Below are 21,910 nucleotides of genomic sequence, written 5' to 3'. Positions count from 1 at the left end.
GTTTCAAACCCAACATTCATTTTTTGCTTTTTTTTGCTAAATCTTTTTGTTCAGTCAAATATAAAAATTTGATGCTAGTGGCCGTGCTCGGTTTTCGTTTTTCACTATATAAATACTTATGCTGAGTTCTAATCCTAGAGCCATCGTCTCACACATTACTGAAAAAAATGTGGATACGGACTATTCTATATTTAAAGTTGCTTTTTAGAAATCAGTCTCAATATCTTAAATCATATAAATTAATTACTAGTAACAACTACGTGGTCATGTTGCAACAAGACCGGGGAGCTATATGCGGAACATTTTTCATATCACTCTCTCAGGAATGCAATATCTACATTATGTCATATTACAAATGACAAAATCTTCACCACAAAAAATTAAAACCTATGACAAAAATAACATAGATAAATTCAAATTGATAATTTCTATTTCCGTTAATTTTGTATTTATGAAATCATCAGTTTTTTCTTGTGGTAATTCATTCAATCAATACAAGGAAGTTATTTACCACTGAAATATTGTTAATTGAATCATGAAACATATCTAGCACTATTACGTTATACTTTGTAAATACATTGTATAATGGAAATATTTAGCAAAAGTATGTGGTTCAATGTAACTTTCTGTTTATCCAGTTCCGAATTGGACAAATCTGGCCTCGATATTCAATGGAAACTGTGGAACATCAAATGAAATGTTTGCTTGACACCTCCTATTTATGTCTTGCGTTGCTTTTGAAATGTTTCATTAAAATCCAGATCAGTTAAAATTTTCGAAACTTTTGTGTTGATAATAAATTTTGTTTTTGGATACCAAGTTGTTTACTAGCATACTGTATAAGAATATTGTTACTGCAATGTGTGTTGTTTTACAACAATTTCTCTATAAGCACATCAACATATTATGTTTTATCAATGATTCTAACACGACCTGCAGCAATTAATATATAAACATATAGCGAAATCGCCTATACATGAATCTACGATAAAATATGGTTGGCTGTTACATTTCACTCCCTATTATTGTGACATAAGAGATTCTACTTCAGTTCCATTACATACGAATTATTTCAGGGCCAAACGGTTGAAAACAGCATTTCAAAAACATAAATATGATAAAAAGTCATACTGACTTATGTGTAGGACCGTAAAACACGTTCTGATCTCTACGAGCGAATTCAGTTAGCTCAATTATGATTAAGCGGTGACGTCATAAATGTATGACATAAAGTATGACGTCATAATGATGTGACGTCATATAAAAGTTAATCTCGTCACTCGTAACACAGGGTCAGCTCGATTAATTTGATGATTCTGTTCATAATTAGTTTGCAAGCTGTTATATTACTAATTTATAAATACTTCTCAAAAGTCTGATAAAAAAGAAACAAATATCTATACGTTCCATTTGCTATGCAACACTTTCTAACCATAGGGGGTAAATTGTCTTAAGACATGAGCCTTGCCACGAGAAAACCAACATAAAGAAATGAGCCCCGCCATGAGAAAACCAACATACGTTCCATTTGCTATGCAACACTTTCTAAACATAGGGGGTAAATTGCCAGTCCATTCCCCCCCTCGGTCAGCAGGCCAGCCAGTCCACCGCGACGCAAGTCCTATTCGCTGACAGCATCTGAAAGGTTCAAATTAGTCTACATAAAGAAATGGCTTAAGAAATGAGCCGTGCCACGAGAAAACAAACATAAAGGAATGAGCCCCGCCATGAGAAATCCAGCAAACCCACTATGTTGGTTTTTTCGCATGGCGGGGCTCATTTCTTTATGCTGGTTTTCTCGTGGCACGGCTCATTTCTTAAAATGGCTTAAGAAATGAGCCTTGCCACGAGAAAACCAACATAAAGAAATGAGCCCCGCCATGAGAAAACCAACATAGTGGGTTTGCGACCAGCGTGGATCCACACCAGACTTCGCGGCCTGTCTCTGATAACAATATTTAATGAAAACTCGACTAATGTTATGGCTATCAATTCAAGAGAATTACTTAAGAAATGAGCAGGATATTATTATTGTTGTTATTACCATCAGTGTGCCAGCAGGGTGCTATTATTATCCCCTCCACCCTCCCTCGGTCAGCAGGCCAGCCAGTCCATTCCCTCCCTCGGTCAGCAGGCCAGCCAGTCCATTCCCTCCCTCGGTCAGCAGGCCAGCCAGTCCATTCCCCCCCTCGGTCAGCAGGCCAGCCAGTCCACCGCGACGCAAGTCCTATTCGCTGACAGCATCTGAAAGGTTCAAATTAGTCTACATAAAGAAATGGCTTAAGAAATGAGCCGTGCCACGAGAAAACAAACATAAAGGAATGAGCCCCGCCATGAGAAATCCAGCAAACCCACTATGTTGGTTTTTTCGCATGGCGGGGCTCATTTCTTTATGCTGGTTTTCTCGTGGCACGGCTCATTTCTTAAAATGGCTTAAGAAATGAGCCTTGCCACGAGAAAACCAACATAAAGAAATGAGCCCCGCCATGAGAAAACCAACATAGTGGGTTTGCGACCAGCGTGGATCCACACCAGACTTCGCGGCCTGTCTCTGATAACAATATTTAATGAAAACTCGACTAATGTTATGACTATTAATTTAAGAGAATTTCTTAAGCATCTGAAAGGTTCAAATTAGTCTACATAAAGAACTTGAGCAGGATGCGCAGGCTGGTCTGGATCCATCCTGGTCGCAAACCCACTATGTTGGTTTTCTCGTGGCCGCTTAAGAAATGAGCCGTGCCGCGAGAAAACCAACATGAAGGAATGAGCCCTGCATGAGAAAACCAGCAATCCCACTATGTTGGTTTTCTCATGGCGGGGCTCATTTCTTTATGCTGGTTTTCTCGTGGCACGGCTCATTTCTTAAAATGGCCTAAGAAATGAGCCTTGCCACGAGAAAACCAACATAAAGAAATGAGCCCCGCCATGAGAAAACCAACACAGTGGGTTTGCGACCAGCGTGGATGCACACCAGACTTCGCGGCCTGTCTCTGATAACAATATTTAATGAAAACGCGACTAATGTTATGACTATCAATTTAAGAGAATTACTTCAGAAATGAGCAGGATATTATTATTTTTGGTTTTCTCGTGGTGGGGCTCATTTCTTTATGCTGGTTTTCTCGTGGCACGGCTCATTTCTTAAAATGGCTTAAGAAATGAGCCGTGCCACGAGAAAACCAACATAAAGGAATGAGCCCCGCCATGAGAAATCCAGCAAACCCACTATGTTGGTTTTCTCATGGCGGGGCTCATTTCTTTATGCTGGTTTTCTCGTGGCACGGCTCATTTCTTAAAATGGCTTAAGAAATGAGCCTTGCCACGAGAAAACCAACATAAAGAGATGAGCCCCGCCATGAGAAAACCAACATAGTGGGTTTGCGACCAGCGTGGATCCACACCAGACTTCGCGGCCTGTCCCTGAAAACAATATTTAATGAAAACTCTACTAATGTTATGGCTATCAATTTAAGAGAATTACTTAAGAAATGAGCAGGATATTATTATTGTTGTTCTTACCATCAGTGTGCCAGCAGGGTGCTATTATTATCTCCTCCACCAGTCGGTCAGCAGGCCAGCCAGTCCATTCCCTCGGTCAGCAGGCCAGCCAGTCCATTCCCTCGGTCAGCAGGCCAGCCAGTCCATTCCCTCGGTCCTTCCCTGCGATGCAAGTCCTATTCGCTGACAGCATCTGAAAGGTTCAAATTAGTCTACATAAAGAACTTGAGCAGGATGCGCAGGCTGGTCTGGATCCATCCTGGTCGCAAACCCAGTAAGTAAAGACGTTGAACTGTCCAAAAGTGTGTGCTCTTCATGCAATTCAGTTCCTACATATCCTTTCCGCAGCCTTAACGTAGGCCTACTAAAACGTATTAGCGTCTGATGGCCCTTTCACGCTTCCGTAGAAACAACATTTATTACACGAAACTTATTTTTTTGAAAATATTTCTGAAATGTCTAGGTATGCAGCTCTCAAATACGGTTATATCTTACATCTTAGGCCTATACTGACACTCAGACAACATCAAAAATGACATTTTGAGCGATTTGATGAAGTTTCAAAATGATCAATGTACGCTTCGTCCGTTGCGGACCCCTGTGGGATTAGTGTTTATCCAGAGCATCTTTTTTTTTATAGATTAAAAGCTAACATGCTGTACTAAAGCCCAGGTAATATTAATTCGTAATAAAGTGCTGAAAATTGGCTCCCCAATTAGCGAAAAAAAAAAAAAAAAAAAAAAAAAAAGTCCACGCGCATACATTTAGACGGGGTGATCCCTGCGCGTGACCCCTGACTATCTACGAATCAAAATGCGGCTTTCGTTTTCAAGTTCCTTAAGCATTTCTACTTTCATTTTATTTACTTCCGGAAATAGCTGAAAGTCATCAAAAACATACATATACCTGGCGAGGTTGCATGAATATGTGCTGGCCGTCCTAAGGTTATATGAGTAAATTGACAATGGTTTTGTAGAATAATATAAATGTAGCTGCTCATACAGGTAGTCGTTGATAAATATTATGTTCCAGATGATACCCGGATCACTGCGGCAAGAACCTATGTCAATGCTACATTTGTTCTGCAGACCCGCTCGCTTAGCTCAGTAGGTAAGAGCGTTGGTCTACGGATCGCAGGGTTGGGAATTCGATCCTCGGGCGGGGCGTATGTTCTCCGTGACTATTTGATAAACGATATTGAGTCTGAAATCATTAGTCCTCCACCTCTGATGATTCATGTTGGGTAGTTGGCAGTTACTTGCGGAGAACAGGTTTGTACTGGTACAGAATCCAGGAACACTGGTTAGGTTAACTGCCCGCCGTTAACTGACTGAAATACTGTTGAAAAACGGCGTTAAACCAAAAACAAACAATCAAACAAACAAACATTTGTTCTGCAGATAGTAGATCTAACTTGTATGTAAAACTTTAACCAGGATCAGTTTTTGCTTGCAAGCACGTGTTGTACAATATCGCGTTCATTTTGTATTGATGCTTCTATGAGTGATACTTCTGTAAATGCAGATCGATAATCAATAAATGTATTCTTAATAAATGAAAAGCAAATTTTATTGTTGCTTTTAATATTTCCAACTACCCTTTACATTAATACAACAGTAGTCACATCTTCGCATCAGTTGTATATTAACATGTCATTTTACATTTTTTATCTTCTTCAGAGTTCTGCAAATTGACACATACATTTTTATTTTCCTATAGAACTTTCCATATACCCAAATGGTAAGTATAAAATTTCCAGAGTTGGGATGTTTTTCAAATCATTGACTCATAAAAATATTATTTATGCAACAATTTTCACTGAGCGTGTATTAGTCCGTAGAAATCATCATATAGTTGATGCACTTGATCTAATTATGTTAGTGGGCTCGTTTGAAGTTGCATTTTTGAATCACATTTTAAAATGTAAAAAATGGTTGTCATGAAACAAAGTGTTCGGAATCTTTACAAAATACAGTCAGCTTTGAAAGTACAGTAACAGTGGGGAGTACAATGCTACAGCTGAATGATCAAAAACACCTATTTTAACAAAGATATACAATTGTAGCGGATATTTTTTTTGCAAAAAAAAAAGAAAGAAGCTTGATTTGCTATAATAACAGTGTCAACAACATAAATATAACAATTTTAAAAAAATACATTTTGCATATGTCACCACGGCAAGGATACATTTCGAACTCAGTTTGAAGAACTTACAAAATAAAAAAAAATGTACAAATACCACTAAAAAGTATTAATAACGGCATAGAGATTGGATATTAAGACCGAAAATATGCCGATTTGTTCTTCATTTATAGCGGCTGGCAATCACTTCAGGAAAATAAAATTGGGATCAAGTATATGTTTATTTCACAGGAAACATACAAAACTATATTTAAATTTCCATTTGACACGCCGTGCATAAAATGAGATAATATTTTTGTGAAATCGTCATCAAGTGTAGAAATTATCCATATACCCCTATAAAAAAAAATTGTATCTTTTAGCGTCAACGGTTTGTATCTTTTAGCGAGCCTAAAAATGTTGTATCATTTAGCGTTAGTTTTGTATCTTTTAGCGAGCCTAGATTTGTATCATTTAGCGTTGGTTGCATCATTTAGCGTCAGCTTTGTATCATTTAACGCCAGTTGTATCATTTAGCGAAGTAGTATCATTTAGCGTTCCCACAGGGGGGATTGTAACCACGCATGCAGTTGATGATTATAAAGAAATAGTTTTAATTTCAAGTCATCATCTTTTAAAGTACCAAAGATATGTCTATAAACAAAGCTTTCAAAAAATAACATTAAAATAATTTCAAGTATAACAACTTTGTGATCTTGACCTTGGGTATAATGGGCCCAGGTCCTGCACATACTTTCTTTGTATGTTGGACAATGTTTATGTGAACTCACAGTAAGATAAAAGCAATAGTAACAAAGATATGACAGGGAAACAAATATAGCGGAAAAACTTTAACCTTAAAAATAACTCAAGTATAATACCTTTGTGGCCTTGACCTTGGGTATAATGGGCCCAGCCCTTGCAAATACTTTGTTTGTATGCTTGACAATGTTAATGTGAAGTTACAGTAAGATATAAGCCATAGTAACAAAGATAAGACAGAAAAACAAAGGTTGCCGAAAAACCTTAAAACTAACCAAAGTATAACACCTTGGTGACCTTGACCTTGCTTTCTTTGTATGCTGAACAATGTTTATTTGAAGTTTTAGTAAGATATAAGCAATAGTAACAAAGATGTGACAGAAAAACAAAGTTTGCCTAAAAACTTTAACCTTACAGATAACCTAAGTATTGTAGTGAATATAATCAACTGCCAATCATGCAGACCCCACATAGGCTCCGCCTACTCTAGTTAATGGGCATTACGCTCTGATAGTAGAAGTTAGTTATACTGTAGTGTAGTGAGCTTTAGAATAAAATGGATTAAAAACCAGGCTCCAGTTATTTTATACATATCCCTTCTGTAGGGTCAGTTTATACACAGTGTACTTTATCAGTACATCAGTATCAATGACAGTACATTTGGCGACGAGGATAAATTGGATATTTTCTTGAATTATGTGATTTTGGATAAAAAAAAAACACACACACACACTCACAAAATGTCTGTTTCGTTACCGGAATTTCCGCAGTTTCGAGTGTCTGGAGAGAAGAATCTTGGTGTTAGGTGGAAAGAATATGTATCCAAATTAGAGAACTTATTTATTGGATTAAATATTGAAAGTAAAAAACGAAGGAAAGCGTTACTTTTACATTATGGTGGCGATGAAATTTATGATATCGCGGAATCACTTTCTACAAATAGTGAAGAACTCGATTATGACACGTTAAAACAAAAGCTGAATGGATATTTCAATCCAAAATCAAACAGAGAGTTCGAGACATATGAATTCAGGAATATGGTGCAAGAACACTGTGAAACAACAGATCAGTTTGTGACTAGACTTAAAACAAAAGCAAAATTTTGCGAATTTAGCGATTCCGAAAGGGAAGTAAAATCTCAGTTGATTCAAGGATGTAGATCAAATGAACTACGCAAAAGAGCATTGAGAGATGATTATTCATTGAATGATTTACAAAAGTTTGCAAGAACATTAGAAATATCAGAGTCACAAGCTACAGAAATAGGAAAGAAAGTACAAACAAATGGACAAACAGCTTCTGTTGATAGAGTAAAATCAAAACGTACACCAAAGTTCGCAAGAAACCCGAGACCAACAGTACATAAAAATCAAAATCAGCCATCAAGACAAAACACTAAGTGTACAAACTGTGGTGGCAATTTTCCACATAAGGGTAAATGTCCAGCTTTTGGCATGGAATGCTTTTATTGTCACAAGAAAAATCATCTGATTTCTGTGTGTCGTAAAAGAAAACAAAATAAACACCATTTGCGAGAAATACATGAAAGTGAACAAGAGGAAAATCAGGATAGTTCAGATAACGAGGGTACTTTTGGAATTAGTGTACGTGTGAATAACATTCGGAGATTGCCGCACGTGACTGTAAATGTCAATGGAATCAATGTAAATGCGCTTGTAGATACAGGGTCAACAATAAACATTGTAAGTGAAAAACTGCTAAGAAAAATGCAACCGTATCCGAAACTGAAGCCGTCACACACAAAAGCTTATGCATTTGGACAAAGCAAAGCTCTTCCTATAAAAGGACAATTTACATGCACGATTGAGACAGAGAAAAAGTATTCAACAGCAGAATTCTACGTTATTGAAGGTAACACTGACTCGATCATAAGCTATGACACCGCTGTATCATTGTAAATAATACCGCCGATAAATTCAGTGACAAGGATGACAAATACTCTAGACTGTGTGACAAATATAAATCGGTTTTCACTGGTTTGGGCAAACTGAAAGATCGAAAAATTAAACTGCATGTGGACGAAAGTGTGGTTCCTGTAACACAACCACATCGCCGTCTACCATTTCAAGTTCGGGAAAAAGTGGAAGCTGAGTTAAAAAATCTGGAGGAAATGGACGTAATTGAACGTGTAGAGGGACCTACTCCATGGATATCACCTATTGTAGTTGCTCCAAAAGCGAACAATCCGAACGAAATTAGGATCTGTGTCGACATGAGAAAAGCAAATGAAGCGATAAAAAGAACACGTCACATGACACCTACAATAGATGACATAATAATTAGCCTAAACGGTTCAAAAGTGTTCTCAAAGTTAGATTTAAATAAAGGTTTCCATCAGTTAGAACTCGACGAAGAGTCCCGAAATCTGACGTCATTTGCAACGCATGTCGGAATTTGGCGTTTCAAGCGATTAAATTTTGGAGTGTCGTCGGCACCGGAAGTGTTTCAGAATGAAATCAGGCAAATGCTAGAAGGTTTAGATGGAACTATGAACATTTCTGACGATATTATCGTACATGGGCAAACACGTGAAGAACATGACAAAAATCTGGAATCAGTTTTACAAAGAATAAAGGAAAGAAATGTCACCTTAAACAGAGCAAAATGTGAGTTCGGGAAAACGTCTGTTAAATTCTATGGCTTCATATTTTCGGAAAATGGAATATCACCCGACCCGTCAAAGGTGGAGGCAATACAAAATGTTGAACGTCCAAAAAATGCTGCAGAAGTAGCCAGTTTTCTTGGAATGACGAACTATGTATCACGATTTATTGAGGACTACAGCACAAAAACAGAGCCCCTCAGGAGATTAACACGTAAAAACCAGAATTTTGAGTGGGGAAATGATCAGGAGAGCGCGTTCCAGGAGCTCAAGAGTGCTCTTGTAAGTGACCATGTGATAGCGTACTTTGATCCGAATCGTGATGATACAGAACTCTGGGTTGATGGATCCCCTGTGGGATTATCCGCGATTCTAATACAAGGGAACAAAATTATCTCATATGCAAGTCGTGCGCTAAGTGAAGTCGAGCAAAGATACAGTCAGACAGAACGAGAAGCCCTTGCTTGTGTTTTCGGCACTTTACATTTTCATCTGTATCTGTACGGTAAACCGTTTACGTTAATTACAGATCATCGCGCACTAGAGTCAATATTTAACAAAACAAAACAGTTTCAGTCTGCAAGGTTAGAAAGGTGGAGATTAAAACTAGTGACATACAATTTCAAGGTTAAATGGCGAGCAGGGAGCAAAAATGTGTCAGATTATTTATCACGGCATCCCAGTCAACCGCACGCGACCAGTAGCATAGCAGAAAACTACGTTCGATTTATGACTGATAATGACCTGCCAAAATCGCTACGCCTGTCAGACATCGCCGAAGCTACAAAAAATGACTGCATTTTGCAATGTGTTATAAATGCAGTTCGGACAGGTAAATGGTATAATCAGAAATGCAGTGACGAAAATGCGTTTAAGTGTTATGAGAAACTTAGAGATGAGATTACCGTAGTACACTCAGAAAATGGCCCGGTGTTACTACGAGGGACACGTTTATGTATTCCGACAGAATTACAGCAAAACACTGTGAACTTATCACATGAAGGACATATGGGACGTTTGAAATGTATCCTGTTCTTAAGAGACAGCGTTTACTTTCCGTATATGGATACTATGGTAGATAACATGTGCAAAAAGTGTATTCCGTGTATGGCCGCATCCTCAGCGTCTACACCAGATCCAATAAAGTCAAGCGAGTTACCGGCCAAACCGTTCGACGAAATATCTGTGGATTTCTGTGGAAAATTTCCTTCAGGAGAGTACTATATGGTAGTTAAAGATGACTACAGCAGAAACCCGATCGTTGAAAAACTAACAAATATTACAGCACAAACTGTAATCCCGCGCCTAGAGACAGTGTTTAGTATGTTCGGAATTCCGAGTGTTGTGAGGACAGACAACGGTCCACCCTTCCAGAGCCAAGCTTTTGCGGATTTTGCTGAACAAATGGGATTTAAGCACAGAAAAAATAACTCCCTATCACCCATGGGAAATGCTATTGCTGAATCATTTATGAAACCGTTACAAAAAGCGATTAAAACTGAGAAAGCCTCAGGAAAAAATCACAGACGAGAATTGAACACATTTCTGATGAATTATAGGAGTACCCCACACCCATCTACAGGTTTGAGCCCGGCAGAAGTCATGTTCAGAAGAAAAGTGAAAACGCGACTGCCTAATTTTCAAATCAAAAACAATGACAAGTACATTAGGCAGAGAGACAAAAATCTTAAAGATAAAAATAAACGCTATGCAGACATACGCCGGAAATCAAAGACATGCACATTAAAACCTGGTGATCGTGTCTTAATCAAACAGACGATAAATAACAAACTGGATACTCCATTCAATCCAGTTCCGGGAATGGTCGTGTCTCGAAAAGGATCAATGATAACTGCTAGACACAACGGGAAGAACATTACTAGAGATGCATCACATTTTAAATTCGTTGGTGATTAAATAAAAAAAAAAAAGTGCAGTGATTCTAGTATGGATTTAAAAGTGCAGGCCATAATAATGCCTGATCATTTGGAATACAATTGTGTTTATTCATATAATTGCATTACGAGATAAGGTCATGAGTTTATGCTTTTAGTGTGCACGTCATAATAACACGTGCAAAATACATGAAGAAATTACATTTTATTGTAAACAGAATGTGCATAACAATCTAAGGCAGTAATTAAATATTTCTACAAATTCATTTTTGGAACTAAAACAAAGAAATGTAAATGGCACTCATGAGTCTATAAAATAAATAAGCCACAATTCGGCGTATCAATTTGCTATCAGATTTGTTGGCACATTCTTGTCAAAACTGTAATTAAGTGTTTAGTCTGGCTTCGAAGTTTAATCAGATGTGAATTAAAGGAATGACAGCCATGAAACGATGCTGACTTAAAAGCCATTTAAACTAATTTATGAACTTTTGGCATCGGGTTAGAACAACAGTAAATTGCTTGTATACAGAGTAAATTGACGTGTGAACTTGTTTTATGTGGTTTTAATTGAAACTGATTCATGATTTTATATTTGCTTGACATTTGAGTTTGTGCGGAGAAACATTTTATGACTTTCACATGTGTCTGTGGGGAGAAAAGGTTAAACAGAACTGTTAATCAAATTCTGATAAGGAATATTAATCAAAACAAATGTGTGAGACTTTATCCTGAGAAAATCTATGTGAACAATTAACTATCTGCATCCCGAAACATTTAATATACTATCTATGTACGTGTTTATATAATAATGATACTAAAGAACATAACTATCTAGAATTATTGATATAGGTCCAATATCTAAAAGACACGAGGGATGTAGTGAATATAATCAACTGCCAATCATGCAGACCCCACATAGGCTCCGCCTACTCTAGTTAATGGGCATTACGCTCTGATAGTAGAAGTTAGTTATACTGTAGTGTAGTGAGCTTTAGAATAAAATGGATTAAAAACCAGGCTCCAGTTATTTTATACATATCCCTTCTGTAGGGTCAGTTTATACACAGTGTACTTTATCAGTACATCAGTATCAATGACAGTACAAGTATAACACCTTTGTCACCTTGATCTTGGGTATAATGGGTCAAGCCCCTGCACATACTTTGTTTATATGCTGGACAATGTTTATGTGAGGTTACGATAAGATTATGCAATAGTAACGAAGATATGACAGAAAAACAAAGCTTGCTGAAAAAACTTTGACCAAGAAAGGTCCTGTCGATGCCGACGCGGACGCCGGGGCGAGTACAATAGCCCCCCCCCCCCCACCACACACACACACACCTAACCCCTCCCCTTCTCCGAATAGTGGCGGTTGAAATAGCTTTGAACGCATTTTTTCCTTTTGCTGTAACCCAGCATCCTGTGTTGAAGCTAAGACTAGTTAATAGCCGAAGGCCGAGTGTTTGAAACTTGTCAGGGTTACAAGCACAGTCCTTTAGTTGGACAAGACTACATTTTAGAATCACAAGTTTTAAATTAATCATGTAATAACTTACCTGCTCATATGAAACATGCTGCTATCAAGCCGTCGCCGGTATTTCTCAATGTTTCTTCTACAACATTTTCTAACCTTTAGGCGTCAGCTACTTTTCCGCTCGCCAAACTATTGTCCGACTTTTTGACATGTGAGCGATATCTCACATAAAGCTGAAGATTAGTAAATAAATAAATTCAAAATAATTTTCCCATCTTACACGTAAGAGAAGAAAGACTGCCCTTAGGGTCGAAGGATTTTGTCAGTGGAAAGTGCAAAAAGAATAAAAAGAACAGACCAATGTATATCTTTCTCTCATTCTATCTCTCATTCAAACATGTAAGACAAACAAGACGATTGGACAAACATGACAAACTGCACAGACAAACACACTGATGAATTGCCGCGGGAACTTCCGTTAATATCCGTGATATTACGTACATTACCGAGAAGCCCCGATTCAATTAAATAGCAGACGACCCGTGACATATATATCACAGGATAACCCATAAAGTGTTTCTGCTTATTTCCTATGGGGTCCTTAAATACAGTCCTACCAAAATGTCGGAGAAGGTTACTAAAATAATCTGTAACTGTTAATATCCCATAAATCTCCGTGGCCAGCTGTGCTGACCGAAATCCTCACATTAATTACCTGCTATTTGACCTTATCTTACATGAATTACGACCACAAGTTTTATGCCTTTTTAGCCCACCATCATGATGATGGTGGGCTATTAAAATCACTCTGCGTCCGTGGTCCGTCCGTCCGTCATTCCGTCCGTCCGTCCGTCCGTTAACAATTTCTCGTTATCGCATCTCCTCAGAAACTACTGGGGGGATTTTGACCAAACTTTGTCAGAATGATGTATTGGTACCCTAGTTGTGTCCCCCTGAAAATCAGACTGGTTCAACAATTTATGAGTGAGTTATGGCCCTTTGTTTATTTCTATAATTTATATAGATTTATATAGGGAAAAACTTTGAAAACCTTCTTGTCCAAAACCACAGAGCCTAGGGCTTTGATATTTGGTATGAAGCATCATCTAGTGGTCCTCTACCAAGATGATTCAAATTATTTCTCTGGGGTCAAATATGGCCCCGCCCTGGGGGTCACATGGTTTATATAGACTTATATAGGGAAAAACTTTGAATAACCTCTTGTCCAAAACCACAAGGCCTAGGGCTTTGATATTTTGTATGTGACATCATCTAGTGGTCTTCGACTAAGATTGTTCAAATTATACCCCTAGGGTCAAATATGGCCCCGCCCTGGGGGTCATATGGTTTACATAGACTTATATAGGGAAAAACTTTGAAAATCTTCTTGTCCAAACCACAAAGCCTAGGGCTTTGGCATTTGTAATGTAGCATCATCTAGTGGTTCTCTACCAAGTTTGTTCAAATTATCCTCCTAGGGTTAAATATGGCCCCGCCCCAGGGGTCACATGGTTCATATAGACTTATATAGGGAAAAGCTTTTAAAATGTTCTTGTCAGTAACTACAACATTCAAACTTGGACCACATGTATATTTTTGAGTGGCAAGATGAACCTTGACATGAGTTGACCTTGATTTTGACCTAGTGACCTACTTTCACATTTCTGTAGCTACAGCCTTCAAATTTGGACCACATGCATAATTTTGTGCACTGGAAAAAACTTTGACCTTTATTTTGACCTAGTGACCTACTTTCACATTTTTGAAGGTGCAGGCATCAAATTTGGACCATATGCATAGTTTCCTGTTTCAAAATGAAATTTGACATTGATTTTGACCTAGTGACCTACTTTCACATTTCTCAAGCTACAGCCTTCAAATTTGGACTACATGCATAGTTTTGTGTACCGAAAAAAACTTTGACCTTGACATTGACCTAGTGACCTACTTTCACATTTTTGAAGGTACAGGCTTCAAATTTGGACCACATGCATAGTTTTGTATTCTGAAATAAAATTTGACCTTGATTTTGACCTAGTGACCTACTTTTACATTTCTCAAGCTACAGCCTTCAGATTTGGACCACTTGCATAGTTTTGTGTACTGAAATGACCTTTGACCTTTACATTGACCTAGTGACCTACTTTCACATTTTTAAGGTACAGGCTTCAAATTTGGACCACATGCATAGTTTTGTATTCCGAAATAAAATTTGACCTTGATTTTGACCTAGTGACCTACTTTTACATTTCTCAAGCTACAGCCTTCAGATTTGGACCACATGCATAGTTTTGTGTACCGAAACAAACTTTGACCTTTACATTGACCTAGTGACCTACTTTCACATTTTTGAAGGTACAGGCTTCAAATTTGGACCACATGCATAGTTTTGTATTCCGAAGTAAAATTTGACCTTGATTTTGACCTAGTGACCTACTTTTACATTTCTCAAGCTACAGCCTTCAAATTTGGACCACTTGCATAGATTTGTGTTGTGTACGGAAATGAAATTTGACCTTGAGCTAGTCAGTAAGTCTTGAAATTTGGAACACTCAAAAATGGCACATTGGTGGGCGCCAAGATCACTCTGTGATCTCTTGTTACTAATCAGCAGAAATTTATAGAAGTCTGATATTGTTGTCTACAAAGCAGGGAATGTTTTTTTTTTGCATCATTTCCGAAGAGCTATAAATAAATTTAATACTATTTGTTACTTTTTACAGGTGAGTAATAATATATTTTTTGTCTTTATCAGTTTAATATGTTCTTGAAACAAAATTTATCTGGCAAAACAATTAGAAGTACAGTACAGTTATTTTCGAGAAAGTTTATTATTATTATTATACACAATAACACTAAGAAAATTGGAATTAGTCCCTACCTGTTTCACTACAGGGTTTATAGTTTTACTACTTCCATCAGTTTGTCTGTCCATGCTTTAATACGAATCGGTACTTATGCTGCTACAGGAGACAATACATAATATTGAATTCTATTTATTCGCTAATTCTTATTTAGTGATTTTAAAAAACTTCTTTTAGGTGGCTTAATTCCGTCCACCAGAATGTCCTTCTAATTGTCTCAATAAGTGTACAAAAGAATGGATAATGCAATATGAAACTTTCTATATGTTATGAAAAACATCAGGTGAAAATGCATGCATTTTGTTTTTACATAGTTATGCAAATGTAAGAAACTGTATCCCGAAATGACTTAACGTGGCTCGCTACTTTCCTCATGAATTTTGGCACAATCTCAGATTGTGATGATTTTTGGCATAACTGAACGATAATGCATCCCCTTTCAAATGGTGCATTTTTTAAATAAATGTCTATTATAGTTTTGACGTCGAAGCGCCCTCTAGCGGCAACAGTAAAACTGCGTCTTTTTAGCGTTGATCGCTCATGATTTTGACAATATTTGTCCGATTTCGCCGGTAAAACCTTCATTTCACTCTACAGACACTCTATTACTATATCAATTTTTTAATAAACTTTTATCAACTGAAACGCTTATTCGGTGCAACCGACCACAAAAAGCTATTCTGACGTCGGAAAATTTTGCCTCGTCTGTAAGATAAAATAGCGAAAAGAGCATGTTTTTAAACGGTGATTTTTTTTTTTATATTTCCACATTTTGTGCAGTATTTATAAACAGAATGATTAACGGAAAAAATATGGAGGTCATCGCGTAAGATTTTTCGCTACACTTGATTCAAATTAAATTTGTCTTTAGATTTAAACTCGGTGCTACGTCATCAGGCCGGTTTTATGTTTTTTTTATTTCTGTCAGCGTATGTTTGGCTAACTTATTTATAAAGTCAAACGAAATACAAAAAGAAAAATACGCTTAAGGTAGAGGTATCAGTAACTAATGAAAAACGAGAAAAAAATAAATAAATACTGATTGTAATATATTTAATCCAATACCATACCAATACCAATACCAAAAAATTTATTACGTAAAACATTATTACAATGTTTATAGTAACAAAGAGAAAAGAGAGAAAACATGGAAATACATGAAACTATAAGAACCATTTTCTGAAGGGTCATTACAAGTTCAGTAAAAACGGTGCAATTATAGATTCTCTATATAAATATTTTGACAGATTCTAAATATAACATACAAGTTAGCAAGCAGAGAAAATACATTCTGTAGCTTATTCTTATTCAGTAACCCTAATTCTATTTGCGAAATAGATACATTTTGACAAGTTATTTATTACTAATTTGGAAGAAGAATTCATGAGTAGCACAAACTTATTCAGATTCGGCCAATGGCAAAAATATGGCTTAAAGTACTTTTTCCTTAAATCTCTGTATTTGGGACAAACAAGTAGAAAATGAAATTCCGATTCGATTTTATTCATAGTACACGATTTGCAGAGCCGTTGTTCTCGAGGTATATTGTTGTATCTTCCTGTTTCGATAAGTAACTGATGGGCAGATACCCGAAATCTAGAGAGAGCTAATAAATATTTCCGGTTATGTATGCTTTCCAAATATTTCTCGCGCTCAAATGTATGCTTGAAAAGACAATATGAATGTAAACGCGGTGAATTATTTATGTCAGAGTACCACGACTGATAATAATTATTAAATATTCTTTGTTTGATCAGCATCAAAGTGTTGTATCAATCCATTGATCCCCCCATACGTACGCAAACCCGTGTTCTTCCAGTATATTTTAACATGGAATGCCCAATTTTTCCCCCATATGTTAAATTATTTTCGGCCTCATTTCTCAAAAGAGTGTAAACTTTAAACGTCAGAGAAGAATTATCTTGTGCCAACAATTTTCTCCAATATTTCAGGATATTTATTTTACGAAATAAATGTAGCGGTACTCTACCCAATTCCCCATACAGGGCGGATAAATTTGTTGATTTCCTAACGCCTAATATACGTCGTAGGAATTTCACATGAATCATTTCAATGTCCGTTGCGGTATGCACTCCCCAGATTTCTGAGCAAAAGTTTAGGACGGAACCGACTAATATATCAAATAACTGGATTTTTCTAGATAATGGTAATTCAATCTGTTGAAATATCGAAAACAGGTTGTGCAATGAAAAAGAGGCATGTTGCGCTATTTGTTTTTGTGTGCGTAGCCAGTTTCCGTTTTTATATAAACTGATACCCAAGTATTTAAACGAGCTTACGTTCTCTAGTTTTGTACCATAAATGTACATGTCAATTGATGTGGGTCGACCATTTTCAAAAATCATAACCTTGGTTTTATTTACATTAATTTTTAAACCCCAGGTTTCACAATAAGTCTCTACGTCTTTGAGCATTGACTGTAGAGATTCAGGCGAACGTGCAAATAAGACCATATCATCTGCATACAATATGAGGAAAAGTTTCAAATCATCAATGGATATAATATCATCGAAATCCGAATTGATATTTTGAATGACATCATTCACGAAAAAACATGAACAGTAGAGGAGAACTCGGGTCTCCCTGCTTCAATTCAATTTCAGAATTGAAAAAGTTCGAAACGTTTGATTTATACCTTACACATGATTTAACTGTATTATACATAGCACGCAGTGCTTTTACAAATTTTCCACTGACATTTTCTCTTGTTAATTTATACCATAAATGGTGTCTATCAATGGAATCAAAGCACTGTTGGTAATCAATGAATGCACAGTATACCCTTTGTTTTTCACTTAGTGTTTTGGAAATAATTGCTTGGAGAATAAAAATACAATCACTTATACTTTTACCTTTCTGGAAACCAAACTGGTTTTTTGAAAGTTTGTCGTGCATTTTTGACCATTTGTCCAACCTATTTAATAATATTTGTGAATATATTTTAGCTAGTATATTTATCAAAGTTACACCTCGGTAATTACTTGCCAAATTTGGATCCCCTTTCTTGTATATTGGTGCAATAATACCTTGACCCCACGAGACTGGGTATTCGTTGCTAGTAAATATTCTGTTGAACAAGTTGCTCAAAAATGGCGACAATATATCAAAAGCGGACTTAAAGATTTCTGCTGGAATGTTATCGACGCCTGGGCTTTTATTATTATTTTGCGAAAAGACAGCCTCCCGAATTTCTCTTTCGGAAATTTCAATGTCCGATTCCTCATTATTTAAGTCAGAATTTTCCCCAATTTCTTGGTCATTATCATTCGAGGGTGTACCGCCGAACATATCCTTGAAATGGGTAAACAGTTCTTCAATTGTCAATGAATCTGCAAAATTTGTTTTCTTTTTATATGTCTTTTTAATATTTTCCCAAAATTTCCGGGGTTGTGAGGATGCTAAATTGTTTATTCTTAATCCTTCTTTTACCCGGTAAGCATGTCTGGACTTCTGTTTTATTTTATTATAATGTGTCCGTGCTCTAACAAAATTTGAACGATTTTCATCATTTTTATCCCTATTATACCGGTTTCGATGCATTTTAAACGATCGCTTTGCATTATAGCAGCTGTCATCAAACCACGGCTTACTGGTTTGTTTACTTTTCTTATTTCTATTACTACGCTCGGATGTTCCGAAAACGGCATGCGCATTTGTGAAAATAAATTGTGTAAAATCTTGAACTACTTCGTCAACCGGCTCATGCCGCGCATTATTGGTCAGCTGACTTAATATGTTATGATTATTCATTAACTTGTTTCGGTACAAGGGTACCTTATCGCTGTCCCATACAATTTTACTTGAAGGGGAATCAGAGTTATGTGAACCTATGTAATTTTCATTATCTGTATTATTTCTGGAGATAAGTAACAATAATTCAAACGAAATGCACGCATGATCCGAAAATTCATTAAAGTCATGTATTTTAAAGTTAAGAACCTTATTTAAATCTGAATGTTTCAGTAGTAAATAATCTACCACACTAACCCCCCTACCGGAACAAAAAGTGAACTCGCCTACTAAATTGTCATTTCCTAATCTGCCATTGGCTATTAAGAAGTTTGTTGTTCGACAGGTATCCAATAAGCGCCGCCCCCTATAATCTAACACCTGATCTTTGTTTACACGCGGTGGTATTAAAATACTATCTATGAGTAATTGATTTTGATCTAAATACTTGTCAAAAATTAAATAATCTAAATCGTTTGACGTTCTTCTGTTAAGATCGCCAGAAAGGAATACTTTTCCTAAAGTTTCATATTTCAAAATGTCTCTTTCTATGTGATCATAAAAATCAAAATCATTTCTTTGTAAAATACGTGAGTCGTGCGGAGGAATATAAACATGACATATGTAAACATCAGAATTAAATACAAATAACTCCGCCGACAGTTTTAACCAAATAATACCAGCATGATGTTTATCTACAACAGTAATATAGTTTTTCCATTTTGACTTAAAGTACACAGATATTCCACCACTAAATCGTCCTCTACTATTTTCCTTAAACTTAGTTCCGTAAATATGATCAGACAGATAACCATGTACATCTAAATTAAAAGTTTCTTTCGATGAAACCCAGGTTTCATGGAAAAAGAATAAATCGTACTGTTGTAAGTATTCTGTAAAGTCACCATCTACCAATTTCCGTTTAAGTCCGTTAATATTCCAAAATGCAACCTTAAATGTATGTTCTTCATGACATCCCTACTTTGATGCCCCAGTTGGTGGGTGATATTCCTTCCCATCAATATACAGTTTTGTTCCAACAAATTTCACCGACTTTTTGGCGTCCCTCATAGCTCCATATAGCGGTTTTCTTGCGTCTCTTATCCCTTTCGGGATTTGGGCTCCGATCCCATAGCCTGCTGTCTTTTATCGAATGATGCCAGTCGTACCCTTTCCCTGTCACGGAAGTAGTGAAACTTCACTACTATTGGACGTGCTTTGTGTGATTTGTTTCCAACCCTATGCGCCCGGTCGAAAAGTATATCGTCGGAAATTCCCAGATACGTACTAATTACGTTTTTAGTCAAAGTTTCGCAGTTTTCCGTTTCTCCCATGGCCACTTCCGGAATTCCATAAAACATAAGGTTCTCCCTCATATCCCTAAATTCCAAATCTAATAACTTCTCGTTCATGAACTCTTTTCACACCCTATAAACGACTGTATTCCCCTCTTCCTCTTGCGAGTGATCAAAACAATAATCTGACAGCTAAAAGTTGAAAAACAGCATTTAAAGTGACTGATTTGCTTTGAAGGTATGTATATTTACATTTTATTGGAAGCTAAACATGATTTGTTTCTGTATATAATGTGTTAGTCTGATGACAGGTAGATGTATAGCAAAAAACTCGATTGATCACTGGTTTTGTCCAGAAATTGTACATTGTCGGCGTCAGAAGTACTTATTTTCTTGCTTGAAGAATGACCTACATGTAAATTCTACTGTTTCATTGATAAAGAAACAATACTAGTTTGGTAAAATAAAATAAAATCATTGATAAATTCTCCAAGTTGTTTATAACCGTAAATGAAAGAAGATTCGGTGTTATTTCCTGACTGTATGCACGCTTGCTTAATTACTGTACAAGTGCTTGCGAGTTTGGTAAAACGACTGTATGCCTGTTTGTGAGTGACTTCTTTATAAAATATCGGCGTTTCCTATGCTCCTGTAGTATTTCTTCATATTTAGAACCCGCAAACAATGTTTGAAGGAGGGTGGTATAAAGCAGTCACCATGCGGTCTGTCTGTTCGGTCTGTTTGTATATGTGTCCTCATATATTTGGTCGTGCAATTACTTCAATGCTATTGCACCTACCTCTCTCAAAGTTTACATACAAACATCGGCCATATGTAGTTAATGTCCATCTTATTATTTTCCTTTTTCTTTTTAAAGAGACACTTAAAGGTGAAATGTGGTCTGTTTTTCGTGTCAGTGCCATAACTTCTTTATGCATTAGGAGATTTTGAAATAACTTGGCACAAATGTTCACCATCATGAGACCGTAATGCGACGATGTGTCGCATACAAGATTATATTTTCTAGAATTTCAAACCATTGAAACCAATAAAATAATCGCACTGCAATTAATAAGGTGTGAAAATATTAACAGTAAATGGGTGATTTGGAGTGAAACGGCGCCAGATTGAATCCACTAATCCTTTGTGGGTCGCTTTCTTGACAGCGTCGCATAGTAAACAGCTCTATTTTAGTTTTGTCTTTGTATTTGCCATAAACACATGAACTTTAACATGAAACTTGTCTTATTTTACTGAAAATACATTCTGCGAATGAAATAAGTCCCCATTTTACAAGCAGAAGAGCCAGGAAAAAAATGAGGGTTTATTACCTCACCTGAGCAAGAAGTGCTCAAGGTGAGCTTTTGTGATCACCCTGTGTTCGTCGTTGTCGTCTGTTGTCAACAATTTGACTGTTTACACTGAGAGGTCACACTTTCGGTCCAATCTTTATGAAACTTGGTCATAATGTTACCCTCAATAGCATCTTGGACGAGTTCGATATTGGGTCATCTGGGCTTAAAAACTAGGTCACCAGGTCAATCAAATGAAAAGGTTGTTAACAGTCTAGAGATCGCAATTTGGTCCAATCTTAATGTAACTTGGTCTGAATATTACCC

General features: G+C 36.7%; 2 protein-coding genes across 2 annotated transcripts in view; one reads left to right on the top strand and one right to left on the bottom strand.

The window, feature by feature from the left end:
- The window catches only part of LOC123533418 (uncharacterized), a 283,937-nt gene that overhangs the window by 25,435 nt on the left and 236,592 nt on the right, over positions 1-21,910 (bottom strand). Inside the window, exons 2-4 of the mRNA XM_053546852.1 lie at positions 12,465-12,615; positions 3,523-3,694; positions 2,045-2,244 (exon numbers count right to left, since the gene is read on the bottom strand). The gene's annotated coding sequence lies outside the window, so the exon portion shown is untranslated. The remainder of the gene's footprint in view (positions 1-2,044; positions 2,245-3,522; positions 3,695-12,464; positions 12,616-21,910) is intronic.
- Positions 7,125-8,303, top strand: LOC128558061 (uncharacterized). Its single transcript, XM_053546851.1, has one exon. The coding sequence runs from the start codon at positions 7,125-7,127 to the stop codon at positions 8,301-8,303; it is 1,179 nt and encodes a 392-aa protein (XP_053402826.1).

Source organism: Mercenaria mercenaria, chromosome 6 (genome assembly GCF_021730395.1).
Source record: "Mercenaria mercenaria strain notata chromosome 6, MADL_Memer_1, whole genome shotgun sequence".
Taxonomy (NCBI): Eukaryota; Metazoa; Mollusca; class Bivalvia; order Venerida; family Veneridae; genus Mercenaria; species Mercenaria mercenaria.
This window is presented reverse-complemented; position numbering and strand designations above follow the sequence as displayed.